We start from the raw sequence: 24,641 nt of genomic DNA, 5'->3' as shown, positions 1-24,641 counted from the left end.
CAAACGCGTCACAAAGCAAGGGAATCAGCAGAGGAGAGCCCAGGCAGATAAACAGTGGGCTGATGTCTGAGTTTTTGGTCTTAAAATATGGTTTATCATCAAAAACCTTCACCAATGATTTAATCATCAAGAAATATTGTCGTTATGTATGCGTTATTATACTATGATTTTACTGGTCTGGCCCACTTGAGATCAAAGTGGGGCAGTAGCCTATGTGGCCCCTTACCTAAAACGAGTGTGACACCCCTGGTCTACACCCTTGGCTATTAACCTGAACTAAAAAACTTTATGTAATTCTGTTCAGGAAAGTTTACTCTACAGAACTGTGAAAACCGCTAACTCCGATTTGGAATCTGAGCTTCAGGGACGTTTGACAAAAAAAGACAAGGCGTGTCGCGGGTGTTATACAATTGTTAAGTGCTGTGTTCCCATGGTATTTAATATTTTACAAACGAGGTTTCTTAATGAAAATGTATACATATCTCACTCATAGTTACGGTGGCCGACATGTGCAAACGCGCTGCAAATTAAGAAATCAGGCAAGACAAAACACAAGCAAATTAAGAAAACTTCTTCATTTGTGGCTAATCAGCTATGTTAAAGTCGTCTACATCCAAATTCGCTGTCGTGAAAATAGCCTATTTTTCACAAACTGCTGATGGAAGTAGCATCGAGCTGGGGTTACGTGAAAAAGGATCCAAAGACTCGTACCCGGCAGATGAACGAATCGTTCACCTCCCGACCGTGTCTTCGGATCAATGTTTCGTTCCTCTGCCAACCGAGTCTTCGGATCAATGCTTCGTTCCTCTGCCGGGTACGAGTCTTTAGATCTTTTTTCACGTTACCTGCATTGGTTTAGTAGAGGAAACAGTTACCTCTCCCGATGCGCGGCCACGAGAAAATGAATGAATCTCTCTTTGAGAGGACTCGTTACTCCCGAGTCCTTCAGGAAGGAATCGTTCAAAATGAACGAATCGTTCACGAACGACACATCACTAGTCCCTTCTTTATGGCTCGCCTACCCAGATAGCAAAAATCATCTGGCCCAGATCCTGCCCAAAGCCGACACAGACGTAAAAAAAATAAGCTAAATAGGCTACTTTTACAGATATGCCTGGTTAGATGACCTAGCACACTTGTGCTTTGCAAAATTAGCAGGGAACTATAATTCTCATAAAAATCGATCAATTCTTTTAAAAGTTAGGCTACATCGCTGCCACTGCTGCCTGAAACGAAAGTAAACCATAACTTTCGGTTTCACATGGACAATGAACCGCAAAAAATATATCTCAAGAATACGGTACGGATTTGATAGTTGCAATGCATTTCATTCGTTTTTTAGCCTATTTTGAACTATAGCGATGAGGCTACAAGCATCAAATGTAGTCTCATTCATTTAAAAGCGTAGGTTTGGGAAGATGTGTCCATAACTGACCCCAAAATAGCCTATTGCTGAGTCTTCCAACCGCCTAACAAACCTATAACCGAAAGTAATCATTGTATGACGTATATTTTATTTGTCTATAGCAGGTTACAGACTACATTCATTTGCAAGCGTAGTTTTGGAAAGGTGTGTCCTTAACTGACCCAATAGTATGGGTCTTCCAACCGCTTAACAAACCTAGAAGTATAGTCATAGGCTATTGTAGTATTTTATTTGTCTATAGCAGGCTACTTTGGCTGCAGTTATGTAGCCTATGTTTAGGTTCGGATATTAGTCCTCAGACTGCAAAGATCCGCAGGGGATCTGTGTTTCAGTGAATGGCTTGGGATTATGGAGGATGTAGAAGAAAATGAAGATGTTCTCGCAGTGCTGGACCAGGAGGCTGTGGAGTTGGTGGACCTTCTCCGCTCTCAGGCACCCGCTGTTCTGGACACGTTATATGGTATGATAGACCACCGAACGAGGTGGCGACTGGAGAGACTTGACTTGTTGGGGCGCTTGGCTGAAATGATTAAGTACTTCAGAGCCTCCGGCCCCGCGCGCTGCAGCCAGTTTTTGGAGACGTTGTGTATGGAATGTGAGAACATCCCCATGCGTCTGGAATCTCGCCTCGTGTCTGTGGCCGGGACAACGAGTATACCAAGTAAGTAAACCAAGGAACGGCTGTGCTGCGATAAGCTTTGGGCTGTTGCGTGGGAGATATTCAGGGTTTCCTTTGGCGCCATAAGTCTCGAGGCTCTTTTTGCGAGGAAGGTGGTATGTGTGGTAATGCTCATTCCTGTGTCCACCCCGGTCCGGTCCCCTAACACACTGTTACAGTTTTGCACTGTCTGCGTTTCCAGGGGATGCAGGGTGTCTTGTAGCCAATCATCGTTCAGCTCTCAGTGATCCAGGGAAACAGTAACAATTGTTTCACTGGTCAGCAGGGTCGGAATGGCCGTCGGGATTCGGGAGATTTCCCGAACGGCCGGTCAAACGGCCGTGGCATAATGCAAAAAAAATAAAAATAATAATAATACATGGCCGTGGGCCGGTCTGCGTTTCAAAGTCCCGGGCCGTTTTTTCAGGCCCAGTCCAGACCTGCTGGTCAGTTTCGCATGCCTGTGCTCAGGCCCGTAAAGATTACCCCCGCAGCCCCCGCACCGCGGGGGGGCCTCGCAGGGATGGGGGCCTCGCGTGGCAGGCCCCCCGTTTTTTTTTATTTTTATCCAATTTGAATTACATGGGATGTCTTATTGCCTTGTCTGTGTTTCCAGAGTTGATATAAAAATAAAGTATATTTAATTGTGCTTTCTTTGTTAGCTAGGTAAGTGACATGACGAACTAGGTCAGATGGTCACACAGACCGGCGAGCCCGCTGCAAATAGGTAGCTAACTGTAGCGTAGCGTAGGAAAAACGAAACGCACATTTAAAAGCGGTGGCTAAGCGGCATTCAAAACAAATTTCTGAATTAAATGCCAAACTTCCCAAAATTACAAATTTATTTTTCGACCAGCCGGTGAAGGATGCACTCATCTGCCAGAAGAGACAGGTATTGTATGTTTGCTATAGCTAACATTACTGTACCACGTAGCTAACGTTAGCCTATACTTTGACAGCTGTACAGCTCTGTCTGTGTTGTGCTTCCTAGCGTTAACAGAGCCTCCTTTCCAAGAGCCAGGAAAATTAGCCTTGCTCCTTTATTGACTTCCTATTCATAAAGCTGTCCAAGCTGACAACATTGAAATGGAGTGAAACTACAAAAAAAAAGAGAAAGTAGAAAAAGTGCTTAATTATAAAATATATTACATAACTGACATTATTAGCAAACATGATAACGTATGCGACAGTAGTATCGTGCAGTTGCAGCGATTGCGTTTGACTATTTAAACATACAAAAAACATAATCAAAGTTACAATAAGTCATTGTATTTCAGTTATATACATATTATGATCGTGTAAAACGTACAGTCATTGCTTTCTACAAGATTCACACGACAAAAAATTGCTCCATTTAGCGAACACGCTAATAATAAAACACAACTCTATACTATCAAGTGTGCCTGATGTAGCCACGGCCATCAAATTATTTCTGACAATACCCGTGACTGTCGCAAGTGCTGAAAGGTCATTTTCCTCAGGCTTTTTCTGCGGGGGGGCCCCATGTGTTTCCGTTACGGGCCTGCCTGTGCTGTGTCTGCATGGTAAGCACTGTGAAGCATGATCAGCTCTGGTGAAACTGTGTCTGTAATTTGGAGATTACAATAGATACACTACTCTGGTTTGTGTGGTGGTTGCCCTTGGTCCTGTACATCCCTGTGTCTGTGTGAACACCATGACACTGCAGGGTGTACCATTGTCTGTGACTCTCGGAAGTGGTGTTACCTTAACCACATGTTAGTGTGTGTGTGCCTCTCTCCTCTCCACACAAAGTAAGTGGAGATCTAGTGTCTCAACTTGATAAGACACAAGAAAAGTTAAGAGTCCTCTGTGTGTGTAAGTATCAGTTCATTTCTGTCACAATATCTGTCTGCTCTGGTTCAAAGTTTGCATGGCTGGAGTATCACATTTAAACACACACAGGTACAAGAGCCATGCTGTAGCCCACACATGGTCATTTACACCCTACTCATCTAAATACATCCAATAATTGTAAATTCACCTAGAGTAACAAAGTGATTGACTCTCAATGTTGAATATTGTTTTCGATCTATACACAACATACCACGTATCACTATTGATAAATGAAAGTGAAAGGGAGGTGGTGCAGTGGTAAATGTAAATTCGAGTTCGATGTGTTTATATTTTCATATTAGTTATATCATCCAGGAAATGTAAACCGTAATCTTGAATGCAAGCGTTTCATTGTTCTGTAATTCCCCTAACTTCCGTGTGCTCTCTGCCGTCAGTGGAGACTGTTGACTGCACTTCTCACATTGTGGGGGAAGACAACTCACTGTCTCACTCTCACACACTAGAGGGCCATGGAAAACGCCAGTGCATAGGTTCAGTACCCAGCTACTCTACTGTACTTTGCTCTTCTCTACTGTACTTTCCTCTTCTCTACTTCTACTTCACTCTATTTTACTCTACTCTACTCAATTCTACTATATTTACTCTACTGTACTCCACTTTACTTTACACAAATCTACTATTCAGCACTTAAATATACTTTACTCCACTCAATTGTACTCTAAATGAATGTGTTTTATTTTATAAATATATATTGGCATGCTCTTGCCATCATGAGCATGTGCAGTGATCATCATCCTGTGGTGTTGTTGCACCTCCAGACCATGTGGGGTGCTACAGCGCAGCAATACGGAAGATGCTGCAGCAGAGGTGGGAGAGGGCGGTGCAGAACGTGCTGACCGAGGTCTCTCTGGATGAGACCTGGGTTTCCCTGCGCCATGGCAACCCCGGCAAGCCTCGGGACAGACCAGACCGAACCCCAACCGCAGACAGAATGGACAGAACAACAGGTAGGTCGTGTGATGACCCTCCCCTCTTCTGTCTCCCTTTTTGTTACAAACCTGTGCCAGTTTGTAACAGTTGGACCAAGGACCTCAGAACCTCTTACAGTTACAGCTGTTGGTTGAAATTGTAAACAAGTAGGAAAGAACAAGGTACTCATTCAGGATTAACTCTGTTCTACTCCACTCTTCTTTTCACTACCCCTCCCTCTGTCCTCCCTCAGATATACTGGAGGTTGAGGAGGGGATCATGGAGGACAGGGTGTCAGTTGCTTCATTTCTGGAACGTTCTGTTGGTAAGGTGGTGGTACTGCTGGGCCCAGCAGGCTCGGGGAAGACCCTCCAGATGTCGTGTGTGGGCCAGCGCTGGGCCCAGGGTCTCCTCCCCTCCTACTCCCTCCTGGTGCTGCTGGAGTTCAGACAGCTGAACCTGCTGACCAGCCCTCTGTCACTGGCTGACCTGCTGCTGCAATGCTTCCTCCAGCCAGAGGGGGGCGACCCTGAGGCCAGTGCTGTACTAGACTTCATCTCGGACAATCCAGAGAGGACCTGCTGGATTCTGGACGGCTACGATGAGTTCCACTCCAAGATTCAACTGGGGGAGGAGAGGGGCAGCCAGAAGAGGGGCAGTCAGGAGAGGGGCAGCCAGGAGGGGGCGTTGGGGGGAGAGATGGAGGAGATGGGTGGGGGTCTGAACCTCTGGAGCCCTCTACCCGTGGCGAGGCTAGTGGCTGGGCTCTGTAGCCGCAGGGTACTCCCAGGATGCACTTTGCTGCTAACCTGTCGTCCACGGGACCTTGGGGACCTGGAGGAGGCTGCGGACTGCGTGGGCGAGCTGCTGGGGTTCGACCGGTGCCGTGTCAAGGAATACGCAGCAAAGTACTTCCAGGTCAGAGGTCAGGGTCAGGGCGAGGAGGCACTGAAGATGCTCCTGACTAACAGCCACCTCCTCGGCCTCTCCTACCTCCCCTCCCTCTGCCATATCTGCTGTGTTTACCTGGAACACATGCTCTGCCCTCAGGCCTCTCGTATGCCCCCTCCCCAGGTTCACCCCTCTCCCCAGGACCGCCCCCGGCCTCAGCCACCCCAATCCCACCAAACCCCCAAGCTCGCTTCCACTCTCACCCAGATCTACCTCACTGTCCTCTGGGCACTCCTCTGCCAACGCCCTGGCAGGACCCCTCCCCCGGCCCCGTTGCACTGGTCTGGGGGACCGCCGGCCCTACATGTCTACAGGTCAGAGGTCAGGGAGCTGGGGCACCTGGCCATGCAGGGGCTGGACAAGGGCAAAATCCTCTTCCTGTCTGATGAACTTAGTCCAAAACTTCTGGACCTTGGCTTAAGGACTGGACTTCTCTCACAGGTAGGCGTGTGTGTGTGTGTAAGCATGTGTGTATGATGTGTTTGCAAGCATGTGTGTATGGTGTGTGTGCATGATGTTTATGTAAGTGTGTGTATATAATGTGTAAGTGTATGTGTATGATGTGTGTGTATGATGTTTGTGTAAGTGTGTGTATATAATGTGCAAGTGTGTGTGTATGATGTGTGTGTATGATGTGTGTGTATGATGTGTGTGTCTCCCCTCCTCTCCTCACCCAGGTGGAGGTGACTCTGCAGAACGTTTCCAGGGGGAAGGGCTTCACCTTCACCCACCTGACCCTGCAGGAGTTCCTGTGTGCCCTCCACATCATGACCAGCGACAAGGTCAACGAGACCCAGCTGAAGAGGAAGTTCAACCTCAGAAGCCGCTGGACCACCAGAGCTGACCCCAAGACTGTCTTCACCGACTCCCTGCACCTGTACATGTGTGGGCTGGCTTCACCTGCCTGCACCCATACTCTGGTCAGACTGGCAGAGAAGGCTGGGGCTCGGGGGAGAACTCTGTCTGGGTCTGGTTTTGGTGCTGAGACCTGCGTGAAAAAGCACCAGGCAGTGGTCCTAAAGCTGCTGAAGAGTCTTGCGGGCAACCCCAGTCTGACTGGACCCAAGGTAGGCTGGACCCTAACCCGAACCATTTCACAGATTGCACAAACAGTAGTACAACTATATATATATATATATGGTCTTTCCATTAGTTTTCTGTTAGTTTGTCAATTTTCCTTCTGTCTCCCCCCCCCCCCCCCCAGGTGGTGGAGTTGTACCGCTGTGTGCAGGAGACCCAGAATGTAGAGCTGGTGAGGGAGGTCGTGGGGTCACGACCCTGCATGGAGCTGAGAAACATCCGCCTGAACCCTGTCGACTTGGACGCCATCGCTTTTGTGGTGGCGTCCGCGGGAGTGGACTTCGACCTTGACTTTGGAGCATGCTCAATGGACCTGGAGTGTCTGGATATTCTACCCAGCTGTAAACACCTGCACCATCTCACGTGAGCAAGTCAACCAGTTGGTCAACCGGTCAATTGATCAATAAACTAGAAAAATCTAGCTATCATTACTAATTTCTGCAGCATTTCTGTAGAGCATTACATGTTGAACATTTTTTTTTTTTTATAAATGGCATGTCGTGGAAGTTTTTTAGAGAATCAATCGTTTAAGCTGAAGTCGGGTGAAGTACAGAGTTAATGTTTATTTGACGTAGATTTAAACATTATAACGTTATCAACATAACATCATCGACACACAAACATAAGACAATAACACAAAGACAATTCCATACAGCTCCATCTAGCATTCTAGAATGGAACCGGGAGAATCCAGCCCACCAGCACTACCCAGCTGATGGCCCTGAACCACCCAGAACATTCTTCAACAGACCATTTTATAGATACGACAGTTCTCAAAAGTCATTGGTCCATCCTACAGACATGCAGCTATACCAAATCTCTTCTGTCATTGGTTAAATCCTTAGAACAATACAGTTGAATCCACATTGTCTTCAGACCAACTGTCTCTTCCCCCCAGGTGACAAGAACTCTCTCAGGTCACCCAGACTTCCCGTCTCTTAGACTTCACGTCTCCTAGTTAGGTGTCATAAAACTGCAAACGGCATCTCTACCAAATGGAGTTGAATCAACATTCATTGTATCAAGCTTCTTAACCAACTGTAAACTTCTCCTAAAACACATTCATTGTACATAGGCCCAAAATTTCTTTCACATGGCATTAATACTATTATTATTACATTATCTGCAGAGATACATTGCAAATCATAGATTCAGTTTAGATGCCAGCTACTATTTTGGTCAGCCAAGGAGCAGGAGAACAAGTTAGGACCATAACAGTGCTGCTTGTATCTGATGACTCTGCAGGTTTCGGGGCAGGAAGTACGATGACCGGTTTGCAGATAAGCTGTCCTCCATCCTGCCCAAGCTGCCCACACTCAGGAAGCTAGAGTGAGTTACCTCTCTGTCTGTGTTAGGCTGAAGCCCCTTTACACAGCCTTACACAGCCTTCCATACCCGCCTTGCGGGTATGGACACATTGGGGTTACCCCGTAGCTCAGGGGAAAAGAGCACGTACCATTAAGGCTAATGCAGTGGCCTGGGTTCGAATCCGACTGATTTCCTGCATGTCTTCCCTCCCTGCCATCCTGTCTCTTTGTAACGGTGTCTCCAACCGTGACTGTGGAACTGTGTCTGTCTAACTCCCTCCTCCAGGTTTACGAGTGCCAACCTGACTGATGTAGGAGCTGCCAGACTGAGCAAAGCTCTGGAGGAATGCCCAAATATCACTGACATCAAGTAACAATACCTCCTTTCACCACATATCACAGTGTAGACCAGCCTTTGTCAGTCCTGGTCCTCGAGCCCCCTGCCTTGTATGTTCTAGGTATTTCCCTCCTCCAACATGCCTTATTCAAATAAATGGGTCATTATAAAGCTCAGCAGAAGCCTGATAACGACCCATTCATTTGAATCAGGTGTGTTGGAGCAGGGAAAACTAAAACATGCAGGGCAGGGAGCTCTCAGGACCAGTATTGAGACACACTGGCATAGACATGCATACATTTTATGGTCAGGTCGGTAATCGTGAGATGGTTTGTTGTGGTGTTTGTGACAGTTTGAGTGACAACAGTCTGTCAGATGATGGGATCAGGGAGGTGGCTGAGGTCTTCTCCAGACTGCCCAACCTGGCCTCTGTCATGTGAGTTCACCTTCTCAACTGGACCCCCAGGTGGTCACCTGGAGCATAGATTGTTCAACTATTGTTAAACAACTATATTGTTCAACTGAGTTCAACTAGTTTATGCATACCTGTCTATATATGCTGCTCTTGTTTAACTACTTTAGGGGACCAAATGACCTCACAAGTATAGTAAAGCATGACAAACTTGACCTTGGGGGACCCCTTTCCTTGGCTCCATAATGCTTTTTTCAAGCACTTTAACGTTAGAACTTTGGGTTGGGACTACATTAAGGGTTAAGGTTAGGGTTTCGTGGTTAGAGATAACTTTTGAATTTGATTTGAATTGGAGTGAATGGTCAGACCCCACTACAATAGAAAACCAAACTTGTGTGTATGTGTGTCTTTGGGTTTTCAGGCTGGGGGGTAAGAACAGCTGCTCTTTGGGAAGCGTCCTTGCGGTTCTAGAGAAGACCAGTTCCTCTGCCAACCTCGAAAGCATTTATGCAGAGTAAGCATCACTTAATTGCTTCCTCTTTTCTAGACCAATAGGAAACCTCTCTAATTGTCACTGTGAAACCACACTCGAGCTGTCTGGTTTACTTTTCTGTTTGCAGTGGTAAGAAGGAGATCAAGGTCGTGTTCTCCCTGAAGTCAAGCATCAGCAGGTAGGTTGTAGTAAAAACCAGAGGAATCGTCCTTCATGCTTCTCTCACACATCTATGAAACACGGCCGTTCCTCACCTCAACCCTCTCTTTGTTCCCGTGAAGCCATAATGACACACCTGGACTCACCATCAGGTAAGAGTAACACCTACACAGTTCCAGTACAGAGCCTGGATGCTGGGATGTAGATGTTCCTGTCTGTACTCTCTAAGCCTGGGCTCTTCCTCCCTGCCTGCGACAGACTGCTGAACCAGAAGATGACCGGGCAGCAGGTCTTAAGACTGTGTGAGCTCCTGGCCAGCTTCCCTACCCTCTCCGTCCTGGAGTAAGTCCACGTTCTCTCTCTGCCCATTACAAATGTTGCATTGTGAAACTTTATATGATGATCAAATTTATCTATCTATATATATATAAAGGGCATGGTCATTGGTATTGCCGCTAAATGCAGTTCATATGGTATTTTTTTAATGTATTTATTAATTCATGAATTTGTTCCAACATTTATAATACTGTAGGAAACGCATACAAAACAGACACATAAAGGAACAGTCTGTCAGGTGGTAGAGAATGTTTGTTGTGTGTTTCCCTGGCTCTGTTAGTCTGTCAGGTGGTCTGTGGGAGGAGAACAGTCTGCAGGCCCTGACTGGAGCTCTGCAGCAGCTGTCCATCACACAGAGTCTCCTGTAAGGCCAGGCTCAGCCACCGCATCACACAGTACTGCTCAGTATCACAGTGCATATACTGTATTCAGTAATACACACAGTACTGCTCAGTATCACAGTGCATATACTGTATTCAGTAATACACACAGTACTGCTCAGTATCACAGTGCATATACTGTATTCAGTAATACACACAGTACTGCTCAGTATCACAGTGCATATACTGTATTCAGTAATACACACAGTACTGCTCAGTATCACAGTACATATTACAGTAATACATACAGTACATATTATTTTATTACATACATTACATATGACAGTACTCAGTAATACATACAGTACTCAGTAATACAATAGATATTATAGTATATACATGAATACATACAGTACATTTTAGAGTACTCAGTAATACTGTACATATCACAGTGTACATCCAGTACAAATCCAGTGAGACCCACCATATCACAGCACTCAATAAATGTGACATGACATATATTGCATGTGAATAGTATGGCTATGTAATGTAATGGGAAGTAATGGGATGTATAATGAATGTTATGATTTCCGAGGCATGTAACAGGAGATGTTTGTGGTTGTGTTGAACAGTCTGAACGACAGCTCACTGTCTGTGGACGAACTGCTGGCCATGACCTCACTGCTGTCCCAGTGTCCCAATGTGGTGACGATAGACATCAGGTACAAAAACACACACACAGGCACGCTCACACACACACACAGGCACGCTCACACACACACACAGGCACGCTCACACACACACACAGGCACGCTCACACACACCAACACACACACTTCCTCATTCTCAGAAGCGTTCTGGAACTTCCTGTAATCAGAGGGCTTTCTTTTGTGTCCAGGCAAGCCACTGCATGAGAGACACTGTAATCACAGCCTGGGGTGTAGGATTGGTTCGAACGTTGGTGGGGGGATGACGAACATATTTTTTATCATCTACATACTTTGATCATCCTACATGCTAATGCTACCCCTGCTCTATTGCTAAATACTCCCTTGACATTGGGCACGATTGAGTTCCAATGGTCTGCCCCTAAACCCGGGCCTGTGATCACAGCACCTCACTGGCACTGTGTTTCTGCAGACTGCACACTTTCACATACCGTAGAAGCTATAGTGTGTTGTGGGTGACTCACTGACACTGCTTCTGTTTATGATCATTTAACCAGGGACTTGGTCTACCTAGGCTGTACCTTGCACTCAATTAAAATGAATAGTATTGTATCGCCCATTTTTACGAGCAACGTCACAAAGGGATTCGCATACGGCCTTAGAACGACACCTAAACCTCAAGGGAGACAGGGAAAAACTCCCAGGAAAATTTAGGGGGGTAAAAACCTTGAGAGGAGCAGTTCAGTGAGGGGTCCCCTCCTCTAGAGATGGTTGGTGATTCAGAGATGTGCAGACCAAAGGCTGAACACAATTACTAGCTCCTGTCTGTCTGTTTGTCCCTTCTGTCCAGGCTACCAGTCCATGTGTCCGTGGAGTTCTCTGGAAGCAGACAGACACACAACCCTGGGTAGGAACCCACCGACCCGTCCCCATATTACAACACTGGTCCAATAAGCCGACTACTAAACAGTCCATCTTAGATTTTGTAAGACCTTTTTAATGCAATGCATGAATGGTTGATATTAGTGTTCAGTGTTTGATTTCCTGACTTTCAGAGATGAGACAGAAGCCACAGGTGTGGTGGTGGGCAGGAAACTCCGGTAAGTTCTCTCCACGCCTCTCCACCTGACGCATGTGTCGTTTCAATGATGACATCATAAATATGATGATGACTCATGATGTCCCCCGTCCTGCTGGGCCACCGTACGTTCAGCATGCAGGGCTGTGGCCTCCTCCCCTCTCACCTGGAGTGCCTGACTGACAGTCTGGTGCGATGCTCTGACCTCGCGCTGCTGGAGTAAGGCACACACACAAACTCACACATACACACTCACATACATACACACACACTCACACACTCACACCTTTACACATACACACTCACATACACACATACTGTATACACACACACACACACACACACAATACACATACACACTCACACACACTCACTCGCTCACACATACACATATATACAGTCACTCTCACACACACACACACACACACACACACACACACACTCACAAGCACATGCACACACAGAAACACACTCACATGTGTAACACAGTATTAAGCAATGGCATAATGTCGGATCTTATTTGCATATTTGATGACTCCTCTCCACCCCCCTCTCTCTCTCTGGGTCTCTCTATCAGTCTTTCTCGTAACTCCCTAGGTACCAAAGGTCTACGGGTGCTCCTGGATCTCCTTCCTCAGCTCAGCACCATACAGCAGATACAGTAAGACAGTCCTGTGACCTAACCCACCCTCACACAGTCTCTCTCCTCCGGTCACCCCTCGGAGTCATGGTCGAGTTGGTCTGCAGTGTCAGGTGCTGTTGTTGTTTTTCAGCCTCGGTGAGAATGACGTGAGCATGGAGGGTGTATCCCTGCTGGCTGGGGCCCTCTGCTCACAAAGAAACCTGTCTGAAGTCTGTGTCAGGTAAACTCATGCGGCAATGTGTTCTCTTACTTTCCAGGCCCCCTATGTGGTCAGTCGTTGAAAACTGACAATCTTTTTTTTATATATATTTTTTTATATAGCGCCAGATCACAAAATAAGTAATTTAAGGTTACCTTTCCTATAAAACAGGTCTATAGCTTGCTCTTTTATGAAACAAACTAAATGGCCTTATGTTATTTATCTTATTTACAAGACGGCATGTCATTTCTGTCTCTAGATGGTCGGTAACCCCCCGCCCCCCCCAAAGCTGTAAACCTAGGGGAGACACTGTAGTATGTCCATGCGTGGCAAAATCCATTGTTATGTCTACAAAATTATTTTTGATATAGTATAAGTTTAGCTAGCTTGCAAATCCTGAGGATAGCCTACCGAAGTTGAATTAGCCAATGTCGTTAGCGATGCTAGCTAATGTTGGTTTTCTAGCTGTATATAACATTTCACTGGGTCTTGCAGCTGTTTGATTTACTGAAATGATTATGAAATGTTATGTTCTACTAGCCCTTTGCTTACTTTAGCAAGTCACTGTATTTCCAAGCCCTGATAGTGTAACTTAGACGACACAGTAAATAATTCCTCTTTCCATTCCTCTTTCAATAAGCCCCCATTCCGGTGTTGAGCATTAAATTAGCTGCACGGTCTGTAGAGAACTTGGGAAGAAGCCACTTTTTTTGTTCTAAAAACGGCTATAAGCAGCTTCGAAATATAAGCTGTACAACCACGGTTTTATTTCCGAAAAATAAGGTACACTGATTTGCTGCTGTGCAGAAGTTTTGAAACATCTGTGTTCTGCTTGGTCATACGCATCCAAACAGACCCAAACATTTCTAAGTTTTCTTTCTATGTCGTTATTCCAGACATGAAATGAAAATGTATGTGGTCAAACGCAGTTATAGATTGCACTGAGAAGTGACGCACAGGCTGTGAAAATACGCTGTAGGGTAAACGTCCAGTTAAACTCCAACCATCTCGTCTCCCTCCAACAGTGATGGAGGGAAGAAGATTGTGCTCCTGAAGTTTCTCCCCAGTACAGGGTTAGTACAGCAGTCCTCCTCACCCTCCACGCCACACACACACACACACACACACAACAGTAACTTGTCTTCTGCCCCTCCAGACAACAGCCCTCAGACCCCAGGAGCTCAGGTGGTCTGGACCAGGGGAAGAAACTCGGGTAGGATACCACCTTATTCAAGATCCTGCCCTCTCAATTCAATTCAATATGCTTTCTTGGCATGAATGTTCAGGTGAAGCAATGTTGGTAAAGCAGTCCCCAGTGAGGGGACAACACATGGTAATTGTTAACACGTCATGTTACTCTCTCTCTTCCACTCTCTGTATATCTCTCACTCTCCCTCCTCTCTGTCTCCCTCCCTCCCTCTCTCTCTCTTCCTCTCTCCCTCCTTCTCTCCCTTTCTCCCTCCATCCCTCCCTCCCTCCTGTTCCAGGGTGATCTCCAGTGCTCTGAAGGCTTCAGATGTGACCAACCTTTGCAGGAAGCTACTGCATTGTCCCAGCCCCCTGGAGATAGAGTGAGCCAACGGGCCATTTCTGTCTGTGTGTGACATCCATGTACAGCTTCTTCTTCCGCAGGCCTTTTGAACTCGTTCTTTTCTGTCAGTTTGTCTCACACGTCTCTGAAGGATGAGGCTGTAGGCTCGCTGCGGACGTTCCTGCCCCGGATGACAACCCTACACACGCTCAAGTGAGGCCCGTCTCTCGAAAGATCGATTCAGAACGATGACTCATTCTTCTCAACGACCTTTATCAATCTTGGTCCTGGGACCCTCCCTGCCCTGCAGGTTTTGAGATGTTTCCCTGGTCCAACACAGCTGACTAAAATGAATGGGTCGTTACCAGGCTGACATTTACATTTAATAATTTAGCAGACGCTTTTATCCAAAGTGACTTCCAAGAGAGAGCTTTACAAAAGTGCATAGGTCACTGATCATAACAACAAGATAGCCCCAAACATTGCAGGTAGCCAAAACATAAGCATACATTGTGAAAAAACTGTGCCAAAGGGAAGAACCATAAGAGCATGTAGTTAAACAAGTTACAATTAAACAAGTGCAAGAGTGTACCTGTAGAAATGCAATCAACAGTAAAATATTTCACAGCGAGTACAATAATTGTAAATCAGTTACAACTAACCAACAAGAGCAACAAGTCTCTCAATAAGAGTCATTGTGATCCTGGAGGAAACTAGCATCAGGTCCAACAAATCATTCCTAAGTACCGTTGTATTCCTGGAACAAGTGCGTCTTCAGCCTTTTCTTGAAGGTGGGGAGACAGTCAGTGTCTCTAATGTAGGTGGGGAGTTGATTCCACCATTGGGGGGCCAGACAGGAGAAGAGCTTGGGTTGGGACCGGGCGCTCTTGAGCAGTGGGACCACCAGACGGTTGTCAGAAGAAGACCGTAGGTGGCGGGTGGGGGTGTAAGGCTGGAGGAGAGACTTGATGTAGTCGGGTGCAGTCCCGTTCACCGCTCGGAAGGCTTCTGCAGAGCTTGATGATGACCCATTCATTTGAAGTAGGTGTGTTGGAAGCAGGAAAACATCTAGAACATGCAGGACAGTGGACCACCAGGATTTAGGAAGACTGGTCTAGTGTTCCTGCATCATCCCTATCATGAACATCACTCAAACATCTCCCCTCTCAACTCCTCAACCTTCCATTCGTCTCACAGTCTCAGCCACGCCCACATGTCCATCAATGGAGCGCTGCTATTGGTCAGCTGTCTGGGAGACTGCCAGCGGGTCAGAGAGGTGGATCTCAGGTGTCAGGGAGAGTCCTTCATCCGGCTGGGCGAGAAGACAGACAGATGTTCCTGCAGGTGAGCGCTTTCCCACAGGGATGATTCACATAGGTTAGACTGTCTCTATGCTGGATTGACCACCTGTTTTTTGACTTTCTCTGTGTGTGTGTGTGTGTGTGTTTTTGTCTTTCTGTGATCTGTCTCTTTGTGTGTGCCTGTCTGTGTTTGTCTTTCTGTGTGTGTGTGTTTATCTGTGTGTGTCTGTCCATATGTGTTTTGTGTATGTGTATGTATGTGTGTGTACAGGTTATCTCAGTACTCTCTGAGCTGTGCCAACGTGAAAAAGCTGTCTGGCATCTTGCAACAATGCCCCAACCTGTCTGACTTGGAGTGAGTGTGTTTCCACACACACATACTGTACATACACACACACATACACATACACCCACACATACATGGATACTGAGCCAGTCTTTACCCTGCTGTAGTTTATCCAGTAACCTACTCATGGATGAGGGCGTGAAGACGTTTGTGGAATATCTTCCGAAGTTGCGGATTGCCAGCTCTGTCAGGTAAGACTGAACACACAACATCACACACGTAACCCATGTTGGACTTGGCATTGGACATACCTAAAGCTAGCTTTTTAGCTAGGGTTTGTTGTAGGTCTAGATTGGACAGGTTTATCTGGGAGACCAAGCTTGTCCTTTTCTCAATGCAGCCTGAATGATAACAGACTGAGCAAGCAAGGTGCACTCCATCTGGTCAGTGCCATCCTCAGCTGTGCCCGGGTTTCCTTGGTAGAACTCAGGTGGGTTCTAATGTTTCCATCTTAAAGGCAGGGTCGGTAATGTTGTTAAGACACACATTTTGACATATTTGCTGAAATAAGCTTCACATCCTGATAGCAACTTGGGGTACTTGTCTGTCTGTCTACTTACCTCCCGGCAGTAGTCAAAGCAGTGCGTTCATGTGTTATGGAGGAGTGGCTTTGAATGGAGGGGGTGGGATATTTTGGTTTGACTCCTTTCAAACCAAACTCAAGCCAAAATTGCTAGGTCGCAAAAACATAGCGATCCTGCCTTTAACGTTCAATCTCTTTAGTGAGCATCACCAAAACCTGTGATTCTGTATTCTCCTCTGTTGGGTCTAATCTGTAGTTTGGGGTCTGAAGAGAGATTGTTAATCCGCTTTCAACCAGACAACCACTGTGGTCAAACTTTGAGGTAGGAGGTGATACAAACACACTCAATGCAGCCTTTTGTTTTTGCAGCTGTTGGCACAGCTTGCATAAATGCATATGCATAAATCAATTTCCTATATGACTCACCCCACATTAACCACCTGATTTCCACATCTGTCACTGCAGTCTGAACGCCTGCAGCTTCCAGGCAGGCCAGCTCAGCAGACTCGCCAAGATCCTGTGCAGCTGTGCCTCGCTTGAGAAACTAGAGTGGGTGTAGTGCGTCCAAAAACACCTCAGCATTACAGTACATCGTATATTGTGTTGTCATTAGGTCATCCAGTGTTTCTGCGTGTGTGCGCGCGTATGCACGAGCGTGTGTGTTCTTCTGTGTGTGTATGTGTGCGTGTGCGTGTGTGTGTGTGGGTGGGTGGGTGGTTGGAGCAGGTTCTCTAATAATACGCTGTCGACAGGAAGTCTACTGGGTCTGCAGACCTGTCTGGCGCAACAGGCCTCACTGCACACACTGGAGTGAATACCACACACACAAGAAACACATGCAAATACACGCACACACAATGCCCACACTAACTTAAAACAAAGTACCGTTTGCCTGTGTGTGTGTGTGTGTGTGTGTGTGTGTGTGTGCCGTAGGCTGAGGGACAATGGTCTGGGTATGCAGCAGGTGATGGGTCTGGTGGAACAGCTGAGTTGTGACCACAGACAGCGCTCCGTAAGGTAAAGAGGATATGACATAAGGTAATGCAAATATGAACGTCCTGTATGTGTGTGTTAAAATAAGCATGTGTTTGTTGTGTGCTCTGTCAGTGTTAAGGAGCACTGGGTCGGTGCACAGACCGCTGTTGAGCTGGTGTCATCCTGCCTGGAGCTGAACCCCAACATACACATCCTCAGGTGACACTGAGGGATCAGCAAGCACACACACACACACACAAACACACACACCTCTACACACACACACACCTGCACACACACCTCTACACACACCTACACACACAGATCTACATGCATACACGCACCTACACGCACACACAATCACACACACACACAATCAAACACAACTATACGCACAAACACGCACAAACACACACAAAAATAAACCCTGGCCTTCATCTGCAGGGTGAACCACTCCACACTCCACATCACCCTGGAGGACAAGACAGAGTTCTACCGGTCCAGGTAACGTCTTCAGAGCACAGAACAGCCATGTTCATAGGTGTTTTATGAAGCTAAGGCTAACAATTGTTGTTTTTTGTTTCAGCAGAGGGTCTTCTGGCTGTTTGCCTGTGGTCAAAATCAGGTGGGAGAAGTTTTCTGGCATGTTCTGTAAACAGGGGACATTGTAATACAGTGGTCTGACCAAACACTTCTGTCTGTTTTTGTGTGTGTGTGTGTGTGCTTGTACATGTGTGTGCATTTGTGTGTGTGTGCATTTGTGCGAGTGTGGGTGTGTGTGTGCTCCAGCCTGGTTGACAGTGCAGAGTCAAGGCTCCACCTAGAGGCCATGAGCAGCGTTCTCCAGAGGTGTGCTTTCCTGCAGGATCTGCTGTGAGTAGGACGACATGAGTGCTGGCTCTCCATTAGACTAGATCACAACACATTCATTTTGATTGTGTATCAAGTTATATGTAAGAATACATGAATAACTCATAAAACTAACAGCAAATTCTATTAGAATTTTTACGATCAATCTTATCAGTATATCCCTATCCAGAAATATGTGAAAAGGAGTATAAAGAAGCAGACAGTATAGAAGTATGTCAAACGTAATGTTTACCCTATTTACCGTTATTAATTATTATTTACACATACATAATCAACGTGATCCTCCAGCAACAACACATCATGATCAACAACTTTATAAACAATGGATCGATCATTTCAACAACATCCAAACTTTTTTTTAACTCAAAACATCAATCAAACATAATTTTTTTGAAGAAATGTAAGAAACACAATCAGGGTGCAAATGCCCATCCAACAACGTTCCAGTAACCATGTCAGGCTTTCCAGTGTTTTCTGTGTGAAATGTGAGTTGTGTTGTTGCCCTCCTGTCTGTAGTCTGTCTGGCTGCAGCCTGGGTAGAGAGGGGGTAAAGGTGCTCTGCTCCGCCATGCCCTTCCTGGCCCGTCTCACTACACTCAGGTAAGACTGCTCTGTGTGTCGATTTCTGTGTGTTTCTGCATCTGTATACCGTATTTTTCGGACTATAAGTCACTCCTAGCAAGTCCAACAAGCAAGTTACCGGTAAACTAGTTCACCAAGCTCCCAATCTCATTCCACATCACTGAATCCGTTGAACTCGTTGGTTCATGTCAGTAAATATGAATTAACATTTAAAAACATGTTAAATTATATATATTTTGATATATAAGTCGCACCTGACTAAGTCGCAGGAACAGCCAAACTATTTAAAAAAGTGCGACTTATAGTCCAGAAAATACGGTATCTATGTAGGTGTATCTGTGTGTGTATTGGTGTGTCTTTGTGTGTGTGTCCCTTTGTGTGTGTGTGTGTGCGTCTTTGTATGTGTGTGTCTTTGTTTGTATGTGTGTGTGTGTGGTGTCTGGGAAGCTCCCCACCAGGCTCTGACACAGGTTCTCATAGACAGTTTCTTCTGCCATATGGAAGGCTGAGATGTTAATCTGCGCGCGTCTCTCCCTCTCTCTAGTCTGGACTCTAAAGAAATGTGTGAGGATGTGGTGATTCTCCTGGCTGAGGGGCTACTGCACACCAAGACCTTACACAACCTGAAGTAATAAACACCTCATACTATAAGTATTCAAGTAGTCAACTAATGTTCTAGACTGACCCTGTTCCTGTTTGGTCTGTGTGTTCCACCTCTAGTGGTTCTGCAGCAGTCATTGTACAGTATGATGATGATGATGTCCTCTCCTGTCTCTGCCAGGCTGACTGGTCATGTGATCTCAGACATAGGAGTTGAGGCCCTGGTCCGGGCCCTCAGGGGCCTGCCTGCTCTGACATCAGTGGAGTAAGTGTAGTGGAGGTGGTTTAGACACCCATTGTGAAACAATATGTTGCATGCCACTTTGGCAGCTGAATGTGTTTAATGATTGACTGTATTATTACCTCTTCTCCCGCCCCATAGTCTTTCTCTGTGTTCTGGTTGGACGGCCGCAGGGGGGGTGGAGCTTATGAGCGGACTGGGACAGTGTGTCTTCCTACAGCATATCAGGTAACACACGCACAACCACACACACAGCCACATACACACACAAGCATATACTCTACACATACAGCCACGTCACAAACAGCCACATCCATGCAGACATAGAATCACATACACATACTGTACACAAAAAAAACACAAACATTTAGTCATTTAGCAGACGCTCTTATCCAGAGCGAACACACACACACAACCACACACACACAACTGCATATGTATACATGTACACCAGGAGCATGACCGGTGTCTGTGTTCTTCCTCTCTCCAGCCTGGACTTTGTCTCTCTGGATGAGCAGAGCCTCTCCCGCCTGGCCCAGGGTCTCCCTCACCTCTCCTCTCTCAGGACGCTCAAGTGGGTCTAACGTACAGTACGGTAGAATACATGTTATGGCTCAGTTCAGCTGAATCACCCTCTGTGGTCTTGTTTGTGTCAGAATAGGAGAAGGACTCAAATGCTAAATTGATCGTCAGGGTGGAGTTTACTCAAAACACAAGAAACGGACTTGCAAACCGGGTAGAGCTGTACCGTTAAGGCTAAGGCTGTAACGCGGGGGCCTGGGTTCTATTCTGGCTCTGGGAATGTCCAGAGCCAGAGGGAGCCAGGGAACTTTCTCTCCCTGCTTTCCTGTCTGTCTTCCACTGTCTCTACATAAAAAAGGAGCAGAGAAACAGGGAGGGAATGGATAACGCAGGAGATAGTGAGGAACTAGGTGAAGCTGATAATGAATTTGAGAATGAAGTTACGAATGGTGACAAGAGAAGGGTGTGGCAAAGAAGGAGAAATGGAAGCAGGAGGCAGGACTAGGAGTCACATGGAACCTGTAAACAAAGAAATGAAAACATACACTGAAATTTAGCCAGCAGGACTGACTGTTTGTGTTTCCTAGTCTGAACAATGTGATGGTGAGGAGCTCATCAGAAGACCAGGCTGTTGTGCTCCTCTTGGCCTCTCTGAAGGGACTCACATACCTCGAGGAGATAGAGTGGGTTCAACACACTACACACACACACAGACAAGAACACTCACACACACTCCGGTACAGCCCTCAGTGTCCTGTGCGTGGGTCCTGCAGGTTGGACTGTTTGAGGATGGGTGATGGAGGAGTGGAGGAGCTGACCAGACATGTGACCGCCTGGGCTCAGCTGAGAAAACTCAGGTAGGACCTCCTGGCTCCAGCTGACCTCCAGCCTCGAGTGGGAGGAGGGTCATCTCCTTTAGAATACAAACAGTACTCTCTGTGTGTGTGTGTGTGTGTGTGTGTGTGTGTGTGTGTGTGTGTGTACCTGTGTGTGTGTGTCCTCCTCAGGCTGTCCCAGAACCTTGTTAGTGACCAGGCAGGGGACAAGCTGCTCCAAGCTCTGTCTTCCTGTTCACACCTCCAGGAATTGCAGTAAGAGCACAGATACACAACACGGATACATATTCTGACACACTGTCAATACTGTAGATTGTCTTAGAATTTTAATTCTACAAACAGTCAGATCCTGCTTTGTAGCTGAGACTGTATTCTAGAATGTTCTATTGTGTTCTGGATTGTCCAGGGGGCATCTAGTGTGTTCTAGAATGTTCTGTTGTGTTCTAGATTGTCCAGGAACAGCCTCGGTGTGGCTAGTGCTGCAAGGATAGCCCAGGTTCTACCCTCCCTTACGCACATTACAGTTCTAGAGTAAGTCTACTGCTTTACAACCCTCCCCTGTCTCTGATTCTACCAAAGACTGGTCTTATGTATTCTGATTTAATATCCCAAACTGTCTTCCTGTGTGTCTGTCAGTCTGTCAGAGAACAAGTTTGGTGCTGAGGGATCTGCCAGCCTTTCCAAAGCCCTGGTCTCCATGAAGAGCCTGGTCAAGCTACAGTAAGATGAAAGCCTGCTGGGTTTGGTTCTCTCCTCCTCTAGTCTCTAGTAACATGGCATGTGTCTAACCTGTCTGGTGTTGTGTTCCAGCCTGACCTCCATAGGAACCCCAGACCTCGCTAGCCTGGCTGCCAGCCTGGATCACTGTGTTTCTGTACAGGATGTGAGGTAATAACAGAACAGGAAGTCACTTCACTCAATGTCACTGGAATGGTTTTTTAGGATGTTTCCTTATCATTAAGCCTACTGGATTAACCTGCTTTTATCTGTCTTTTTGTCACAGTTTGGCATGGAATGGTTGTCAGGACGACGTCGCTGTAGAGCTAGCCAATGTTCTGCCTAGGTGTCTGAAGCTACAGAGATTGGAGTGAGTCCCTTTTCTTGACACACTGACGAGATCCGAATTTCAGGGTTAGAGGCGTCAAGGCTGTTTTGTCTTTGTTCATTTCCAGCCTCGAGGCAAATGACATCAGCATTGCTGGAGCAGAGACTCTGGTCAGAAGCTTGAAATCCTGCCCCTCTCTCCAGCTGCTCAGGTCAGCTCTGCCTGGTCGCTGTCGTCACTCCTGAACTCCTTGCCTGAACCAGCAAACACCACATTTTATATTATCATATAGCAATCAGTAGAACAGTATGGTGATAACTGCCTGTCTCCTCTCTCTCCTCCTGTGTGTGGATGTGTGGGGTTGTGTGTGTGTTTGTGGTTGTGTGTGTGTGTGGTTGTGTGTGTGTGTGTGGGTGTCCGATATGTATGACTAGGTTGTGGAAGAACAGGATTTCTCAAAGTGACGCTTGTAGGCTCACACAGAAGGACCAAAGAGTGAACTTCTCATCAACATGAGAGCCTGTCTGTCTGTTAGCCTTTCTGTCTGTCTGTTAGCCTTTCCATCTGCCTGTCTGTTAGCCTGTCTGTCTGCCTGTCTGTTAGCCTGTCTGTATGTATGTATGTATGTATGTATGTATGTATGTAATTACACCTGTATGTATATTTGTTTGTATGTATGTCTGTATGCACTGGCAAATCCAAGGAGTTGCAAAGGGGTCAGGATACGCTCTGGATAAGAGCGTCTGCTAAATGACTAAATGTAAATGCAAAGGGTGTCAGCTTCCACCCCAGCAAAAAAAGACTTGCCACCCCAATCTCCCCATGCTAAAATATATATATATATTTTTTTTACATTGGAACATTTCATAAACAAAACAATATTATTGTGTAGCGGGGTTTGCTCGTTTAAGATTAGCAATACTTAATTTATAATAAAGTATGTAGTTCTTGGGGGCACCACCTCTTATTTGTTGAAGGGACAGAGGAAACCTTATTGAATAATATTGAATAATAGCCTTCGTAATAATCAATCTAATCTTAAGTAGTAAATTTCTATGAAAGTAGAGCAGATCAGATAACGTGAGGGATAACGCGAGTATTATAAACAATTATTTATTTAAGGAAATGTAATTATAATGAACAAATACCAGAGAAGTTATAGGTTAGTTGAAAGTGAGTTGAGTTGAACTGTATACAGTAGGTCCTAAACTATGATGAGGGTTGGTACAAGATGGTAGGTTGAGAGCGCGTGGGGAGGGGGAAGGGAGAGAGAGAGAGATAGGCTTCTGGAGAACAATGGGAGAGTATGTTATAAATCCTTTATAATTCAGAGTTTCTAGAGTAAGGGAGGTTGAGAAAGGTGGGCCGTTGGCTGGCTCTTCCCCCCCTTGGAGAGGGGAACACCAGGTATGGCATCAGCCCCTTTGAGGCTTATCCAGAAGATAGTAGCATTGTATGAGACATCATATAATGCAATCAGTCATCCTGGTGGTCAGTACTGTGTCTTACTGAGTGGATCAGAAATGGTTGTGTTGGCGGTTTGACTCTCTGCTACAATTGGCCTTATTTAAACTATAATGTTATAATAATTTATGGTGGCATCGGGTCACACTGTCCCTCTACGCCTGTATGCCACCATACAACTACCTCCTGCCACCCCAGGTGAAAATGTCTAGATCTGTCTGTCTGTAGGTACTGTATTAACTGTGTGTAGAACTCTACTGACTACTGTAGAACAGCAATGGCAGACAAACTTGCACTTTTTTATCAGTGTTTTGAAGCACTGCATGTTGCCTGTTTTTTTCTCATGTTTTTCTCAGTGTTTTGAAGCACTGCATGTTGCCTGTTTTTTTCTCATGTTCTTGGTCCACGGATGCCACATTCTTAGAAACAAACAAGATTTCCATAACGTCACAGTGAATTAGGCCAGGAGGAAGCATTATATTCTGTCTTGTTTATTCTTTTACTTCATATTTTTATATTTACTATTGTTTCTCCCCTTCCCTTTCTGTCTCTCTCTCTCCTCCTGGCCTGGCAAGTATGTCTGTGGTCTCTATCCTATTCTTGTATCTGTGTCTGACTAAATGGGATTAAAAAGGCTATTTGTTTTATTTAAGTAATATTTAAGGTGGAGGTGCCAAGTCTACAAGGCCAGAATAAGTCTTGAGGAAGAAGCTTTATTACGAATTTCTAGGCGGAAGACAAAGATTCACACGTATTTATTACAACTGCTTTGAGCTTAACTTGAGTTTGTCCTAGAATGTGAATTGAAAAAAGTAATGTTGAGTTTTGTTTGTTCTGACATGCACTGAAATCTGAATAAACCTTTTGCTCTAATTTTAGTCATGACGTCATCCGCCCAGTTGTGTGAACCTTTAACACTTGACCTCTAGGTGGCGTTGTCGCTTCGTTTTACAA

The 24,641-nt window shown here is 45.9% G+C and overlaps 1 protein-coding gene across 2 annotated transcripts; it reads left to right on the top strand.

The window, feature by feature from the left end:
- Positions 1-1,353: 1,353 nt before the first annotated feature.
- nlrc5 (NLR family, CARD domain containing 5) lies at positions 1,354-24,565 on the top strand. Of its 2 annotated transcripts, none has more exons than XM_062461360.1 (49): positions 1,354-2,087; positions 4,334-4,429; positions 4,718-4,906; positions 5,122-6,260; positions 6,497-6,886; positions 7,024-7,262; positions 8,145-8,228; positions 8,493-8,576; positions 8,896-8,979; positions 9,377-9,469; positions 9,576-9,626; positions 9,730-9,759; positions 9,866-9,949; positions 10,224-10,307; positions 10,896-10,985; positions 11,782-11,838; positions 11,987-12,031; positions 12,145-12,228; positions 12,587-12,670; positions 12,783-12,872; positions 13,877-13,924; positions 14,008-14,064; positions 14,339-14,422; positions 14,512-14,595; positions 15,580-15,726; positions 15,955-16,038; positions 16,137-16,220; positions 16,370-16,459; positions 16,809-16,874; positions 17,018-17,101; positions 17,486-17,569; positions 17,660-17,746; positions 17,972-18,031; positions 18,117-18,152; positions 18,317-18,400; positions 18,914-18,997; positions 19,524-19,607; positions 19,761-19,844; positions 19,962-20,048; positions 20,311-20,394; positions 20,930-21,025; positions 21,116-21,199; positions 21,350-21,433; positions 21,626-21,709; positions 21,815-21,898; positions 21,989-22,066; positions 22,182-22,265; positions 22,351-22,434; positions 22,658-24,565. In XM_062461360.1, the coding sequence occupies exons 1-49, from the start codon at positions 1,775-1,777 to the stop codon at positions 22,737-22,739; spliced, it is 5,772 nt and encodes a 1,923-aa protein (XP_062317344.1). In that variant the 5' UTR covers positions 1,354-1,774; the 3' UTR covers positions 22,740-24,565. The 2 variants fall into 2 exon arrangements, with proteins under 2 accessions (XP_062317344.1, XP_062317343.1); XM_062461359.1 differs by having other exon boundaries at positions 18,114-18,152.
- The last annotated feature ends 76 nt before the right edge of the window (positions 24,566-24,641 follow it).

The sequence above is a fragment of the Osmerus eperlanus genome, chromosome 5, assembly GCF_963692335.1.
Source record: "Osmerus eperlanus chromosome 5, fOsmEpe2.1, whole genome shotgun sequence".
Classification (NCBI taxonomy): domain Eukaryota; kingdom Metazoa; phylum Chordata; class Actinopteri; order Osmeriformes; family Osmeridae; genus Osmerus; species Osmerus eperlanus.
This window is presented reverse-complemented; position numbering and strand designations above follow the sequence as displayed.